An 18,058-nucleotide genomic window follows, 5' to 3' on the forward strand; every position below is an offset into this window, starting at 1 on the left:
GAGGAGGAAGGCCAGGTTTGGGCGGGAACACCATGAGCTCTGTTTTAGCTAGGTTAAGTTTGAGCTGGTGTCGGTTCATCCAGGAGGAGATAGCCAGGAGGCAGTTACCAATCTGGGTTTGAACATCAGTGGTTAGTGCAGGGGTGTCCAAATATATCTGGAATGCACCTAAAATGTGAATATCAGACCCCTCCATGATTTCTAAGTAGAACTTGCAAAATCGAAGGGTGTTCAAATACTTATGTTCCTCACTGTACATAGGAAACATAGCTTGAGTATTAAATACTGGAACTAGCCAAGGGCCTTATTTTATGACTTCAAGCTTCATGCACATGTAGCAAAATGTAATACAAAAGAATGAGGAGTAGCTTGAAGTGGTCCAGGGCTGGTTTGACTAGGAGCCCAAAGCACAGGTACTAATATTGAATAATGTGGCATATATGAACCTATTTAATAAAAACAATAGGGGGAATAAGCCAGGGCCAATATGTAAAAAAAAAAACAAGAGAAAAATGAATATAGTGTAGTGCTGTATGTTTCTACATAATTGCATGTATCCAATACACATTTGTAATTCAAGAAATACACCTTGCAGTTCTATAACATATTTTTCAGACTCAAACATAAAAGTGCCAGTGCATGGAAACTACTCCATAGTAACAATTCTTTTTGTAACATACATTTATTAAATATAAAGAGTGAAATAATCCCTAAGAAGGTCGGGAACATGTTTCCATCAATCCATTGACTAGTGCAAATGAGTAAGTAAAACGCACTACATGTCGCTTAATAAAAGGTGAAGGCATGCCAGTGATTGCAATCCATTTGTATGTTCAGTAGCGCCTTGTAGAACTACAACTTTCTTCACCATTTGATTCTATTTCATGCAGCTTACAGATGTGCATAGGATACATGCAATTATTTTGAAACAAACTACACTATAAATTTCTGCAATTATAGTTTGCTCTTTAATAAAAGGGGCAGTATAGTATTTTGAGCTACCTTGCAACGAGTATTTGTGATTAAATAATAGGAAAAAATACTTTTTTTCTCTCATTGAAATACATTGACTGTTGCAGATGCAGGAACAAAACTCAGCATCCATTTTCTCTGACCTGACTTGCATTAGAGCTGTGGGAGGTCAGATTCTGACTCAGCTTGGGGGGTTCAGGTTGCTTGACAAGAGTTTGTCGGTTAGATAAAATCTGACCCACAGAATTTGATCACATCGCCAGTGTAGCCTAGTCCTTGCAGCAGCAGGTGGGCGCCATTTGGTTGGATCCCACAAAATCTTGTGCGGTTACATGACAGAATTATTGGGCCACAAGATAGAACAATGCAATGTGTACAACTTAGTGCTCGGCTGCCCGGGAGAGGGATAGAAGGAATGTGGATCTTTGGATGAAACTCTGCTGGGTGAGGTAATGATTGAACGTAGGCAGAGCAAACTCCCTCACTCGATCTACAACCCTCTCAGTACTTCCCATCCACCTGATCCATAGCCCCGCCCCCTCAGTCGTGTATATGCTGGGCGCCCCGCCTCTCTCCCCTGTCCCGCCCCCTCAGTCGTGTGTATGCTGGGCGCCCCGCCCTTACGAGAGTGTAGTCCCGCCTCTTTCTCCTCCCCTGCATGACAACAGAAAAAAAATAACCTTTTCCCCCCTGAATATTACAGAAACAGGCTTTTTTTCCAGCAGCTACCATCTGTAGTCTGTGTGAGCGCCGCATCTGACTGGCCCTCTGTAGGAGCGCAATGGGCTGGCTGGATGCTGGCAATGGTGCGGGGCGGGGCGCCGAGGGGAGAGGGCGGGCTTGTAGAATACAGCCTAGTGTTTGTGCCCTGCCCAGTCTGAGGCTGCGCTGAACAATTCGGCCGTCGTCTCCGAGCCTCGGTGCCCTATGGCTGACGCAAGCCTGCCCGCAATGGTGTCCCCGGATGACAGCCCCGAGGTCCGTGAAAGGCCGAGGTCGCGACGCTGCCTGCCGGCCTCAGTGACAGTGGAGCCGGTGCTTTTCTTGTCCATGTTTGCATTGGCTCTGCAGGGCCCTCTAACTACTCAATACCTGTGGGACCGGCTCAGTGCCGATATCGGCTTCAATGGGACTCGAATCCTGGACTGCACCGTCAATGGCAGCAAGAGCACAGGAGCCCTGCAGCAGGTGAGGGGCCGCTTACAAGAGGGCATTTGATTGACAGCTCAGTGCCAGGCTGGAGGTGCCCTTTGATAGGAGCAAAGTTCTTACAGAGCTTCCTGTGCAACAAAGCACAAAAGGAGAGCTATGGGCACAGTGCTGATATGGGAGGGGCCCGGCTTATTTAGATCTGGGAAAGGGCCACAGAGGAACAGGGAGCATTATCTGTTATTTATATTGTACAGGCACATCCTTTACAAAGATTATACAGGTATGGAACACTTTCTCCAGAATGCTCGGGCCTGGGGTTTTTGGATAAGGGGTCTTTCTCTAATTAGGATCTCCTACCTTATGTCTGCTAAAAAGTAAACCCAATAGATTTGTTTTGGCTCCAATATTGATTAATTATATCTTAGATGGGATCAAGTACAAGGTACTGTTTTATTATTACAGAGAAAAAGGACACCATTTTCAAAAATGTAAATTATTTGATTAAAATGGAGTGTATGGGAGATGGCCTTTCAGTAATTCGGAACTTTCTGGATAACGGGTTTCCTGATATAGGGTCCGATACCTGTGCATCATTCACATCAGTCCCTGCCTCTGTGCAGTTTTTGCAACTCCATTAAAGGACATGGTGGAAAGGGCTTAGTATGGCAGGGCAGGTGCAAGAGCTGCATAGGCAGTTTCCTAAACAATGGTCACAGATAGGAGAGGCCCAGCTCACTGAACCCTCACAAATGGGTCATGAGACTAAGCATTTTAGAAGGGGCAAGGGGGCAGAGAGCTTTGCAGTTGTGTTAGGGCTGTGACACACGGGGAGATTAGTTGCTGCGCGACAAATCTTCCTTGCCGTGGGCAATTAATCTCCCCGATATGCCATCCCACTGGCTAGAATGTAAATCGCCGGTGGGATGACATGCAGCGCCACGATTTGCCAATGTTGCCGAAGTTTCCTCTCAATCTCCCTGTGTGTCACAGCCCTTACTGTGCAGGGGGGAGGGAGAGGTGGGTCAGACAAACAGGATCCCATTAAGGACAGGCAATGGTGCTGGAATAGGCTGCAATTTCAGGAACCCATAGAATTGGACCCCAAGAGCTTTGTATAGTAATGCTCCAGTGAAAGGGCCAAAGTGCTCTGTGCAGCTGTCTTTTCCTTTGATAAATGGACACAGGGGACAGGACTCTGTATGGTTATGGTCCACTGATAGGACAGAAAAATAATCCCATAGGCAATTGCATTCTGCCCCCAGTAAAGAGGTACAAGCATGAGAGCCATATACAGAGTTGTTCCAGAGAGATGACTGTGTAGGGCTGGGGCACAGAGGGCAATGCCCAAGGCGTATGGGATGCACAGAGTTGTCCCAGGTAAAGGAGCACAGAAGTGGGGGGGGGGGTTCAGTGTGGATCCGTGCCAAGGGAAGAGTCTGACGGGGAATACATCTTGATGCTTTTGAGAAAAAGGAAGATAGTGGGAAGCCAGTTCTACACAGACCATAGCAAAGTTCATGTCTTGTAACATATTGGTAAGTGCACTGGTAATAATGGCCTTTTGTTTAATTTATTTGTCTTAGGAAGTGGAGACTCTTACCTCACACTGGAGCCTTTACATAAACTTGGGCGGCTTTCTAGTTGGCCTTTTCTCTGTGATGCTTCTGGGGCCATGGAGTGACAAAGTGGGACGTCGGCCAGTGCTTTTCTTTCCATGCATCGGTCTCGCTCTGCAAGCTGCACTCTACCTAGTAGTCATGTACCAGGAGCTACACGTTGCATACTTTTTAATTGGCCGCTTCATCAGTGGTATTAGTGGTGACTTCAACATGATCCTTGCTGGGTGCTTTGCTTATATCGCTGATGTCAGTGACCGGCAATCCCGCACTTTCCGCGTAGCTATATTAGAAGCCTGCCTTGGCATTGCTGGGATGGTAGCTAGCATCATTGGCGGGCACTGGCGGAAAGCCCAGGGCTACATCAACCCCTTCTGGCTGGTGTTTGCTGTAAATTTGTTTACAGCAGTTTATGTTTATTTCTGTGTAGAGGAATCTGTAAAAGACAAGAAGCCAGCAAGACTTTTTACTCATCGCCACTACCAGACATTTTTTCGCCTTTTCACGGTATCAGGGGAAAATAATCGAAGGAGGAAACTTTGCCTTTATTCATTGGCCCTCCTGGTGGTGGTGACTGTGCACATGGGAGCCAAAAACTTATTTGTACTTTATGAGCTCAGTTACCCACTCTGCTGGGACTCTGATCTCATTGGCTATGGTTCAGCAGCTGAGCATCTAACCTACCTCAGCAGCCTGGCAGGGCTGCGTCTATTCCAGTTGTGTTTGGCAGACAGCTGGGTGGCAGAGATGGGCTTCATTTCCAATATATCAGGGCTGGTTGTCATCTCCTTGGCTTCTACTACTCCCGTTATGTTTACAGGTGATACAGGCCTTACTTGATGCTACTTATATAGGGTATTTTAGTTCATATAATCAGTATATAAATACCATGTGCAGAAAAAATCAGAAGGACCCTGGCAAAATTTATATATAGAGCCCAGAAACCTAGACAATAAGGTTTGCACACAATGGGTTAAATTCATTTCAGTGAAAGTATTGCCACGATTTCAAGTGATTTTCCATTTTAAAATGGAAATTATTCATACTGTTTGAGGGAACAGATAACAGTGATAGGTATATTAGGGGTTTGTGTCGTGTGTGGGGCTCTTTAACAAATTTTGGTTTGAAAGCTGGAATTCCCCTATAAATGTGCAGATATCACATAATTTTATCTCTCAATAGCAATAAATGTGATGAGACTACAGTGGTACTTACAGAGTCTATAAGTGATTAGAATTGTAGAAAACGTTGCACCTTTCTTTTGGCCCATCTACCAAGGATGTGCTAGGACTAGGCAAATGGATACAAGGTATTATGTGAATGCTGTGAGAGCTACAGCAATAGAGCTGGGTTACACCCTTTACCTAAATAATGCCCTCTGTCTCAAGCGCCAGAACTGGGTCAGCGGATGTGCTCTCGGGAGCATCTCCCAGCCTCACAATAAACACGATGAATCAGATCTGACAAATGCTTGCATTGCTGTGCTGGGTAATATACAATTGTGAGTGTGCATTCACTTTCCTAGAACGGGAGGAAATGCATGTGATCAGTCGTTCAGTTCAGAAACATATACTCTTATTTCCTTGCCTTGCATTTTCTAGTATTTCTAACAGATTGTTAGTGTTCTACTTTCATTTGCCTGGTGCTAGGCAGGTACGGCTGGGACATCTGTGCTTTTAATGGGCCATCCAGCCATAAACTCTTTTTGAATAATGAAAGAACATCCAGTTGTAGGAAACTTTCCATTAAAGATTTAAAAGTAGTTTAAAGGTTATTTGTAAAGGTAATTGCAGTTAAATGCCCTATTTGGTTATCCCGTGTGGGTCAGGCTGAAGCCCGTTCTTCTCCAGGTCTTTAAGGGAGAAGACACACAAGTCGATTAGAAACTGTGCGTGATTAGTTGCCACAACGACCATTGTAGTCTGTGGGCGACTAATCTCCCCGTGTGTTTTCGCCCTTAATCATCTGGCTTGCAACATTGGTTCAGGAGTGCAAAGAACACAAACAGCCAGACAGATACTGCATACAGTGGCAGCAACATTTACAAATAACTTATGTATTGGAAATTGGAAAGTTAGAACTATTTTAAATTATGAAGAAAACTTTTTTTGGCAGATAATCACTGTAAACAGCCCAGTATAGAGTTATATTTTCAAAAAAATGGTACAAGAACCACATTTTCCATCTTGGTTTAGTTTATTTACATGCATGTAGTGGTAGAGATGAATTCCTTGTTTCTGTTTCATATCGTTAGTAATGAGCTTGGTATCAACTTTCAAGCCATCTATTTTCCACCCCCTACACGTTTTATTCTTGTACTATAGGGTTCTGGATTTCCAGGTTTCCATGATAAACCAGCTAATAGCACGTTATTATCTTTATTAGTCACTGTGTATTTTCCCACTCGTTGGGCATGACCAGGCAGCATTTAGAGAGACTTCTCACGAGACTTCAAGGAACAAAACCTTTTCCCTGCAAGGAAAACATTTTCCTACTGAAAACAAATGTGTTTACCCAGCATTTACCCTTCTCAGAATAATGCTAGACTTTCAGAGTCCTGCTTTTGATGCAGGAGAGTATTTATAGTTATTACTCTGCCTTACAAGGCATTATTTTTTATACCAAACATAATTAGCTTGCATATTTTTGTCTCAAGGGAACTTTTAAATTATACCCATGATTTCCAGCAGGCTCAGCAGCATGGAGAGAGGAACCATGAATCTGCTTCTAATGTAAAATCCTGTAGGGCTCTTTGTAAAAAAGAGTGCGTATCCATTAGTGTTCATTGTCACTAGACCAGGATGAGAGGAGAGTAGTTATCTAATTGCCACTTTCCCATTGCCAGAGGGAGGCAACAAGGTTGCACTATAAACTGTAAGGGCTCTGGCACACGGGGAGATTAGTTGCCTGCGACAAATCTTCCTGTTCGTGGGCGACTAATATCACTGGCGAAAATGTAAATCGCCGGTGGGATGGCATACGCGGCAGCGCGATTTCAGCGAAATCGTGGAAGTTTCCTCTCAAGGCAACTTCCGTGATTTCACTGAAATTGCGACGCCGCGTATGCCATCCAACCGGCGTACGCCATCCAACCGGCGTATGCCATCCAACAACACTGGGTGACTGGGTTTTTTACTGGTACAAGGTGTTGTGGCAAGATCAAAGAGACTTGGCATTAATGGGGTTAAACAATGATTTCCTTTATGCACAGTGCTTTATATTGCCATTGGATCTGCATTATTTAGCACACACTGGCACTTATCACTTGGAGTCTATGAAACTGTACATTCTGAATGACCTTACAGCTCACTCTTCTCTCTAAAATAGTCATTTACTCACTAAAGCAGCTTTAAATGTTGATCAGTTTTACCAAACGACTTCTGCTTGCTTTTAGGTTATGGGCTGAGATTCTTTGCAATGGCAACTACTCCAGTAATCCGTTCCAAGCTGTCCAAGATGGTAGAGGAGGGAGAACAAGGTAAGATTGTGTGTGAAATATCTTATTTTTAATACTGCTGTGAGCAACACATATGAGGGGTTCTGGATATGTAGGGTTCCCTCCCCAAACAGTGTGGGTTACTTTGTGTTATTACACATATAGATCCCCAATGGTCCAGCAAATTCAGATATTTAGCAGGTAGCATTGTGTAATCTAGAATGGTGTCCCTCACTTCTTGGAGTCTGGGGCCCTATAGGAGGGTACATCTGTTAGATGCACATTTGCAGTTACTGGTATGCCCAGAAGCCCTCCTGAGCTTGATCAATAGCAGTCAACAATTGCTTCCTGCTTTTTGTTGCACCTCCATATATACTGGTCAGACGGTATATGCAGGGCCTATACTTTTTGTTGAGTGTGAATATAGCAGTAAATTGATGTCTACATGCAGGACAGGGTGCATACAGAGGAAGAAGCTATGATTTGGGAATTTTGCACATGTAACTACACTCTGTAATAAATGATGCACCATATAATTGGCATTTCTCATGGCTAGCCTGTTTCTGCATCTGTCTGTAGGGTGTCTGCCCAGAATGCACAGTGGCACCTCACAACTGAGCTTAAATGCCAGCAAAACCCTCAGTGTGAACTGGCAGACTGTCCAAGCCAGAGGCACAGCAGGGTGTACCCTTTCATTCTCCCATAAAACTCTGCAGTAATAGCCATGCCCCAACTCAGGGGCGGGCCAAGCCGTCCGGGTGCCCTTCCCCCTTGCGTTTTGGCGCGCATGCGCATTCGGGGGGGTGGTGCGATGCGATAATTCATAGCCCCCACTGCGTAATCACAAGCGGCGGGGGCAATGACAAAGGAACTAGGGGTAGGCAGGAGAGGTTCCTGTCTGGCACCCCCCAATCGTTGTGCCCTAGGCAGCTGCCACTTCTGCCTACCCCTAGTTCCGGCCCTGCCCCAACTCCATCCAGGAAGGTGTCCCAGCATGATGAAAACTGACTGACTGGTGTTGGGAATCAGAAAGTTGCAGCTACAACCATGAGTAGGGACACAGATCAGGTTGGGGGCAGGATATGGGCAGCTATTGCCGAGTTCTACATGTCACTCACTCACATCACCATCACATCACTCACAGCACCCAGGAGAGGCGATGGAAAGGGAGATGGAGATGAGTTTTGGACAGCTTTGCTCTAAAAGGCATTCCGTGTTTTAACATGTACAACCATAATACACTAGGTATATGTCCCCTTTATACACAGGGTTCCCCTGCACTAATTCTCATTAGTTTCCAATCTATTATGAGCAAAGAAGGGGAATCCAGATGAACGCCCATGTTCTGCCTTCATACTGTCCATTACACAGGGGTGCTGCTTAAAGGGATACTGTCATGATTTTTATGGTGTACTGCTTATTTGTAAATTACACTGTTTATATAGCAAATAATTCATTTTACCATATAAAATGTTATTCTTGACCCAACAAATGTATTTTTAGCTGTAATATTGGTGTGTAGGCGCCATCTCAGTGCATTGTGCCTGAGTCTGAGCTTTCAGAAGGAGCCAGTGCTACACATTAGAACTGCTTTCAGGTAACCTAATGTTTCTCCTACTCCCCTCTAAGTGGAGGAGTCCCAAGCCAGACTTGGATTTCTTACCATTGAGTGCTATTCTGATATCTACTGGGAGCTGCCATCAAATTTTCGTATCAGTAGGAAGTGAATTCTTAGAATGAGGTTGTTTCAGAATTAGGCACATTATCTGTATAAATCCAACTATGATGTCTGTATCTGGTGCTACGTAACCTCTCTCTCTCCGTAGGAGCGTTGTTTTCCTCCGTGGCATGTGTGGAAGGCCTCTCCTACTTGCTAGCCACAGCCGTGTTTAACTCTCTCTATCCAGCCACTCTGCACTTTATGCAAGGTTTCCCGTTCCTCTTCGGAGCCTTACTTTTGCTGATCCCAGCAGGAATCATAGGGTAATGTTTCATTTCCTTATTCTGCTGTCTGTATTGGCCATAAATAGCTGCTCTCTGGGCTGGAGGTCAGTAGGGCCCAAGTTACATAAATGAAACTGGGGGAACCAGTCTCTCATTCAAACTACTCCCTGATTGCTAAGGTAATTTCAACCCTAGCAACCAGATAACTGCGGAAATTTCAAACTGGAGGGTTGCCGAACAGAAAGTTAAATATTAAAAAATCAATAAAATAAAAACATCATACTAAAAGTTTATTTAAAGGTGAACAACCCCTTTAACTGCATCTATGGTTTGGGCAAATAAACTGCTGTATGCTGTTTGCTCTCTTGCCTTTCAAGTGTTTACACACAAGTTTGAGATTTGTAAATATTATATGTATTTTTCTTCAATATGAGTGTAGTTTTATTTTTGTAAACTGTTCCTTTTCAGGGATTTTTTTTCCAAGATTTGTAATTCATGAGATTCACCCATTAAAGGATAAGTAAACCTTTAAAATAAGTTGATGTAAAATTGATGAGAGTGCTTTTGCAATTTACATTCATTGTTGTTTTTAATTCTAAGATATTAAAGGTTAAAAGTACTGTTAATTAGAATGCATTTTGTTACAACAGCGCCACCTGCTGTCACTTTCTGTACATGACATTATGAGAAAGATAGAGAGCAGGTCTGTTTTCCTCTGTTTAGGAAAGACTTGAGAAAACTTGAGGTTTCTAATGTTTTTCCTAACCAGAAGAAGTAGAAGAACATATTGGAATGAAAAAAATAAATAAATAATGAATGTAAATTGCAAAAGTGCCTGGAATAGCACTCTCCTCAATTTTACATCAATTTATTATAAAGGTTTACTAATTCTTTAATGTAAGCAGAATGATTGTCTGTTGGCCCCATATACAGTAGTTGCAGGATGTGCTGTATCCTCTAATGAAATGTATGTGCTTTTCCCATCAGATTGATAGAAGTCTGCGATCAAAAACCAATGTACAGTCAGTTCTCCGAAATCTCCTGAGAAATACAGTCCCGGCAAGAAGAACGGGAGCAAATGGATCGACTGAGCAGTAATGACCTCCTGAAGAGTGAGCCTCAGGCTAGTGAACTCTAGTGCTTTATCCATTGTGCTTGTCGGCTTCGCCATATTACTGACACTGTAAATGTGTGGGAGCTTGTACAAGATGGAGACAAACTGATCAATGATTCCGAACCAGTGATGCCAGTACACTCCCCCAGCCTGTGTATAGAGGCCAGGCCGGTAGCTGGTGTTAATCGTGTTGCTAATTCCAATCTGATGTGGCTGACTGTATCCCATGTACACTCGTAGCACTGTAAGTAATGGAGAGTAGATCAGTACTCACATTAATTTGTGCGTTTATTTTCCATTCCAAGTCTGTGTATTTGCACCTTTTGCCCCCCTTGGCTACAGCTGTGGCTAACTTTAGTACTTGAACAAACGGCCAAAAATATGAGCGTTTTTGGTTAATAAAGCCAAAAAAACAAGGCATTACAAATACCTCTATAAGGTAGCATGTTTATATAAAGTACTTGTAAAATCATTGTGCTCACGTGATCCTAAAATGTGTGCTTGTGTCTCAGTAGAGCATGACGATTCTGCAGCACCAGGGGCACGGCTGGTACCAGTGACCATGCTCGGTGGGTTCTGCCAGAACAAACCAGGGCATTATTACTACTGTCATTGTAGCAATTACATGTACTGAACCATTAAACATAGCATATTGAAAGTGCTTCTATTGTCCCACAGCACAATATTCTGCAGATTGCTTTCCCTTGGAGAGAAAGACCACCTAATTCTCATACTCATCTGTGCTGCACTTCCTATTAACGTTTATGGCAACCAATTAGAATGTGTTATGTACTGCAGCTGTAAGTGGAATATACTGCCTAGTAATCCCTGATATCACTTGTACATAATACATGTGTGAGGATGTAGCAGAGAGCAAAGACCATCAATGTATTTGTCATGTAATGGAAACTACATGTAAACGAGACCAGCCTTCTTGTCAGTAAAATGCTATTAAAGGGGAACTCCACCCAAACACAACTTTTTAAAAAGTAAACAATTTGAAGCAACTTTTCAATATACATCAAGAAATAAATATGCAGCCTTTTCATGTTTTTTTAATGTAATAATATGGTTTGGAACAGTTCCCTAAGCCTGCCTGTTCCCCTGCTGATCTGGCCGACTACTTAGAGACTCAAATAAAATGTAGTCGACTGTCCTCGGCCTGCCTTCAGCCTGCATCCTCCCAATCCCACAATCCCCTGCACAGGTGATGTCAATATGAAAAGGGACATCACAGTGCAATGCATTGTGGGTTATATAGTTCCTGCATGCTGTCTGTAAGCTGTGAAGAATTTATTACAATTTGTAACATTAGTGATTTAGTCCCTCCTTCCTGCCATGATTTCAAATAATACAGAAAGAGAAGAGCTGTTTTGCAGCTGGATTTCAGCATATAAAAATGGTGTTTATTCATACTTTTTGAAGGAACAGATTACTGTGATATTTTAGGGGTGTCTCTGTTGTGTGGGGTTTTTTAACAAATTTTGTTTTGGAAGCCAGAGTTCCCTTTTAATTGTAAGTGTATTTTAAGAGTGACAGGCCAGACGTTGGCCACCGTGTATGACCCCTGTGTGCCTGTTTCAGACAAGGTTCTAACAACGTAACATTCTCCAGAAGAAGAGTCATACACCCTTTCTTTTCGTATGTAAATGTATTTTATTTTCTTGGGGGGGCAAAATCCTCCTGTCACCCCTAGTGTCCTTATAAGTGAATGAAATGCTACAGTGTCACATTCAGGTGCTTCTCTGCCAGCTGAGCATACGCCCTGTGTGCCACGAGCCTTACCTTCAGTTTCGGCCCAAAATCTCACAGCAGATCTTATCAGTTATGCGCAGCCAGGCCAGCGAGTCGTATCGTGAAGGGAAGCCACTGGCAGTGTCGTATCATATGCATATATTTATAAAGAATAACGTGCTTCTCTGAGCCAAAAACAAGCAACATGTTCCTGTTTAGCAGAGAAATATAGCAGGATAATTGCTAATTGTGGTTATTTTTAATAATAGAAGGCATGCAACTCTAATTTCTAAATGGAAATAAATAGTGGCTTTCAAGCTTGTATTGATTATTGTTGCCAGCTTATTGGACACCAAGAAAATTGCACTATAACAAAAGCAGTTCATAAATGAAAGGGTTGGCCACCTTTAAGTTAACTTTTAGTATGTTAAAGATTGTCCTATTCCTGGCAACTTTGCAACAAATTTTATTTGTTATAGTTTTGAAATGATTTGTTGTTTTCTTTACATCTGCCAGGTGTGTGGGGGTCACTGACCCCCAGCAATCAAAAAAACACAATGAGATTGTTATTGCTATTTTTATTACTTATCCTTCTATTCAGGCCCCCTTCATATTTCAGTCTGTCTCTGAAACCACTGCCTGGCTGCTAAGCTATATTGCCCCTAGTAACCAGATATCTGCTGTTGGAGTTTGCATTCTCTTCCAAGGTGATTATAGCTATATCTGCATCAGCATCCCATTGGCAGAAGCACATACCTTTTCATTAACGTGCTTCATAGCCATAAATAAATATGTTTGTAAGGCTTCTCTGCCCTGTGAAGATAACTACTTTGCTAGATGTGCAATGAATTTACTGGACCCTGACTGGGAGGCCTCAGTTCTGTTCCTTATGGTGTTACTTGTGACATTGGTCCATAATCTCCCTTAGGCACAAATGAGTAGCCTTTGATTTATGTAGTGTTTCAGGGTCTGCCAATAGCCATAAATAGAATGAAAGCCACACAGATATGCAGAGCTATCCAAGCAGTGTGACAGAGGCAACACATTAATGCAGGGTGCATATTCTGCTAGGATGGGCAGTCTGTCAATGGCACAGCACATCTCTTCTATTCCATTCTCATTACTTATGAAAACCATTTCCAGTGAAGAAAAACAAAGTTCCACTTACTCACTGGGTCAGTTGGGGCAGTTGCTTATCAGATCCCAACTATGGACCAGTTGTGCTGTTATTGGGGTCCTGTTATCAGGCTACTGAATGGTTTTCTGATCATCTTAAGTGGATGCACATGAAATGTCTCTTAAATTAAAATGCCCTCTACCTATTTGTTGCAAAGCAGAAGGAATTCTGGGTAGGAATCCCAGTTTTGCTCTATAGTTTTGATCTGATCAACTTCCCTGTTTGTGTTTTAGCTTGTTAGCTTTAGCCAAAAGGGTGTTCCAATATTTGGAGCGAAACTAAGTGTCCTTCCCAAGATTCCTTCTGTTTTGCTTGAAATGCTTCTCATAACAGGATGAGCATGGAGGACAGATGCTAAGGAGCCATTGATAGACTGCTTATCCTAGCAGGGCATTCCTTTTGGGCACCCCCCCATTAATGGTGGTGCATTCCAATGTTGCACTGGCCCAGCTAGGGCCTACCAGAGCCCACCATTACTGTAGCTGTAGGCAGTGCTAAACGTTGGTTACAGATCTATGGTGCAAATAAGAAAGGGCTCATGAGGAATTGTTTTGGTTGGAACCCACTAAGTCCTTGGCCTACTGGGTGATCGTGTGGCACTCTCGTAGGCCAGTCTGACCCTGGTACATTCTGTTGCTTGTAGCCTGCCTTTCTTTTTTTTTTTTTTAACAATTCTTTTATTGAGCATCACTGAAAGAAAATTGTGTACATTTATAAAATGTAATTACATTGCATTGCTAGCCTGCCTTTCTGATTGGCAACTGTTGCATCTGATTTCTGGTTATTGGTAAGACCCTGAAAGTATATATAAATCAGAAGACAGCTATCAAGGCAGACAAGGAGAAACCTTGAGTGAAATCTGCTTTCGTATCCATTTCATCCTTATCTCACAACTCAGAAACTTTGATCCCCTGAGCATTGCTTATGTTGTTTTCTGGATTCCTGCAATCTCTGGGTTCTAACAAACCGTAATAACTAATTAAAGGGACAGTACATTAGCCAGGAACTGTGACAAAAATATATTTTTATTTTGTGATAAGGCAACTTCTGTGTTTGATGTGCCCAGGATTGACCATAACCACCGAGCCTAATAGTGTAAATCTAAATCAGGTTGAACCAATAGTTCAACTCTAAAACCAATAAATACACAATAATATCACATGGGAAGCCGGCATTGAAATGTTAGACACGGACTCAGGCCCAGCAGGGTGGCCCAGACACTAAGGCCCAGGCCTAGGGTGGCAAAGATCTTGGTCGAGTGGAAATGTACACGTACACTCCTGGTCCTCTCTTATAGCAATTCAATTTGGGTGCGGTCAACCCGGGGCGGCACTCACCCAACACAATAGAAAGAAATAGGTACCGGCACACAAGGTGATGCAAGTGGGGGACAAGCACCTTGTGTTTATTCCGTCAACCACACAATGTTTTTGGGGTGTCCCCCTTCGTCGGGCGCCACCCACTGGCTGCATATGAACTAGTGCTGGTGATCACTAGCAGCAGTTGGGAGGAGGGGTGATCAGGGGCACCCTATCTTTAAATCCAGCCCTGCATGGACTTCATCCACAGACAAAAGCAGTGCATGCCTACCCACTCTTCCACCCATTCTAGCCGCCTCAGTTATTGATATAAGGAGACTGACCCATGTCGTACTGTACTGAGTCCAGGGTCGGACTGGAGGGTGCAGGGCCCACCGGGGCTCCCGCCCCAGGGGCCCTGCAGGTGCCCCAGCCGCGTCCCCTAACCCCCCCCCCAGGGGCCCCCCTAACCCCCCTGCAGGGCCCCCGCCTGACGTCTTCCCCGAGCGCGTATAAATTGAACGCGTCAGGGGAGGAACAGTCAGTAGGGGGAGCGCCGGCAAAGGTCGGACTGAGCCGCTGGGGCTCACCGGGATTTTTCCCGGTGTCCCGGCGGCCCAGTCCGACCCTGACTGAGTCTAAACTTTGTGTGGTTAGTAAAGCACATTTATATGTCTAACACTGGCTGGTTGCAGCAAGCAATTGAGCTGGGCAACCTGCAGCTGAACTACAACCTTAACATGATATAAAGGGTGTTCAACAACATCCCCTAAGTTACCCCTAAACTGATGTAAGTAATACCAGGCATCAACTTTGTTTCTTTTCTGCCCAACACATAAATAGAATTTATGCAAACCATGTCTTACACATTAGAAGTGTAGGCTTGTCTAGGCCTGGGGCTCAAAACAGGCCCTGGGATTTCAAGCACACAGAGGTCCAAACAGCCCCCACCAGCCCAATAGTGACTGTCTATGGAATCTTATAGCAGCCCCTCTAGCACATGCCAGAATCTATAGTTTGCCAGTTGGGGCCTGGGCTTATCCAAATGTTCGGTGCGGCCCATTTGCCGAAGACCAGAAGACACACAGCATCAAGTACCCCTAGCTCAGAGCGTGTGTATTTGTATGATACAGTCATTAATTACTAGTAGCAGCATTGAGGTTTTTAGAATATGGGGAACACCAAATACAGTTTTTGAAGGGTTAAGAAAACCTGTAAATATTGTATAACATTTAATGTTTATATCAAAAAATTAAAAGACAGTATATTACACAACATTTATACCAATTTAACATTCAATTAGAAAGGAAATTCAGATTCTTTTGAATCATTAGAATCAGGTTAGAATTTTAGCTTTCTGAGACATCCAGTGGTAGCTGTCGGTATTGCATTCCCCTTTCAATAGAAATGCAGGACAATGCAGGACTCGAAATTGCAATCCAGTGCTGTGGGGACTGATGGGGCCCTGTGGGCAGAAATAATTGTACAAATCTTGTACAAAAGGACTACCCTGTGAAGGTGGCAGTATCCAAACCCCACGCTGGGGTTAATGTAAAGGGTGGAGAGCAAGAAAGGAATTAAAAAAATGTGACAATATGGAGGTGGCTTTGTGCCTAGCTTTAACCAGGGGCCCCTGATTTCATAGTCATTTTTTAATGTCCTTTAGTGCACTGAGCATATGAGCAGTTTGTGTGGCAAGTCGGACAGCTAGTGAATTGCCCACAAGGCTGATGGTTTGCAGGTCTGGAAAAGTATCAAAAATAGGCCCTGGTATTTTAAATACACAAAGGCCCTTATGTAAACCTTATTGCTATTTAGAGTAGTATTTGTCTGGCCCCTGATATATATTCACTGCTGCTCCTCACTACATGTACTACAATGTTGCAGTAGTCAGCTCCCCTCCAGTCAAGACTCCAGTACCCACAATGCCTTGCATGTTTGGTTATTAACAGCCATGACAGAACTAGAATAACAAAACTGCGCAAGGCATTGTGAGAATTGGACTTGTGGCTGGAGAGGAGCAGACTACTGGTTCATTGTATCTTTGGGTTTACTTGCCCTTTAAAAAAAAGACTGTTGCATCCTAACAAAACATATATTTTGCATCTAAGGCTGTTTGAGCCTTCTAATGTAGAAAAGGTAAACGCAAGAGCAGCTCACAGAGAAGGGGTTTATGGGTAACACCATTATCAGTAAAGGAAAGCAGAGAAAAGTTCAGTGGGCAGTGTGTGTAGGGGCTGGGAGGTGCCCTCTGCCCAGAGGAGTCTTATAGTATTTTGGGTAAGTGGGAGGGGCAGTAACAGGCACAGTTTCTTCTCCGGAATCAAAAATCCTGAAGTCAGTGAAATAACAAGGGAGACAAATGAGTTTCCATTACAGGGAAAAGTACTTACACTTATGTCAGCAAGATAAAATGGTGCAATAATAGAGCCAGGGTGGATAAAGTCTGATTTCTCATATGAAATTTGATTTTAAATTAGATTATTATTTTATTACCTTTCCTTATTATGCCACCTATAATCCCAGCAATAAGCACATTTGTGTTTGGCAACCAGAGGAAAATTACATCAAAGTGAATGAGAGAAATGATAACAAACTTGGCTGCTACTTTTAACAAATAGATTACCAATTTCAAATAGAGCACCCACGTAAGCTTTCGGTGCTTGGGCCACTTCTGGGCCCTCCCCTCCCAGGCCCCCCCCAGTTATTAGCCCACTGCCTGCCTGGGCTCCCTGGGCAGATGGACCTGCCAACTAAGTAGAATGGGACTCCAATAAAAATGATGCCCAACAAGACTCCATACCAGGCCACAGTCTAAACAACCGCAGCCATGCCTGATTACAGAACAAGTCCTTGATCCTACAAAACCCCACATGGCCCCTCTGCCATGGGAAGCCTGACTGCCCCCCCCCCCCCACCATGGTGGCCTTGTGTATACCCCCAAATTTATAGCAGTTATGTCTGTCTCCTGCAAATCTAAGTATGACAAGCAATGACAGAATGGCTGAACAGAACATCGACTTCCAATATCAGAGATACTTTTATTACTTTGGGTTCTTTTATTTTCTTAATCCAATGTTATTCATTCCCAATTACTTGTGGATGCCAACATGTTAGGCAGCACCCAGTGACAACTGATCACCTTAGACCCCAGGCCGGTGGTCCTCTTCACTGAAAACTGCAGTGGCCCCCGAGTACTGCCATGTTGCCTTCTTCTTCCTGCACATGTGCAGTAGAGAGAAAAAACATTCTTGCAAGCAAAATGCCAGCTTTCCACTTTACTGCCAATCTTTCATTAAAGAAGATCCAAGAAGCATAAGAACATTACAACATGGGGCTCCTACAGACTTATCCAGAGCCAGCGCAGTTTTCAGCAAATCTCTATCTGTGATGCATCAGTCCCATCAATATCATCAGAATGACTGTGCAGTTTTTCTAGCTGATAATACATTGTGATAAAACAATAAAACCATCGTGCTACGTAGGTACTGAGAACTCAAAGAAATATATTTATGGCCTCGGGTAATGGCTGCATGGACAAAGAGCAGGGAGCTGGGCTCACACAGAGCAGGCAGAATGGTCATTAAAGAATTACCTTGAGTTTGGACCTATGGA

General features: G+C 43.5%; 1 protein-coding gene across 1 annotated transcript; it reads left to right on the forward strand.

Annotated features, from left to right (window-relative positions):
- The first annotated feature begins 1,860 nt into the window (after window positions 1-1,860).
- slc46a1 (solute carrier family 46 (folate transporter), member 1) lies at window positions 1,861-10,892 on the forward strand. The gene is made up of 5 exons (NM_001127138.1): window positions 1,861-2,160; window positions 3,708-4,560; window positions 7,135-7,218; window positions 9,003-9,159; window positions 10,108-10,892. Exons 1-5 carry the CDS (start codon window positions 1,924-1,926, stop codon window positions 10,163-10,165), a joined length of 1,389 nt encoding a protein of 462 aa, NP_001120610.1. The 5' UTR covers window positions 1,861-1,923; the 3' UTR covers window positions 10,166-10,892.
- Window positions 10,893-18,058: the final 7,166 nt, after the last annotated feature.

This window comes from Xenopus tropicalis, chromosome 2 (assembly GCF_000004195.4).
Source record: "Xenopus tropicalis strain Nigerian chromosome 2, UCB_Xtro_10.0, whole genome shotgun sequence".
In the NCBI taxonomy this organism is placed as follows: Eukaryota; Metazoa; Chordata; class Amphibia; order Anura; family Pipidae; genus Xenopus; species Xenopus tropicalis.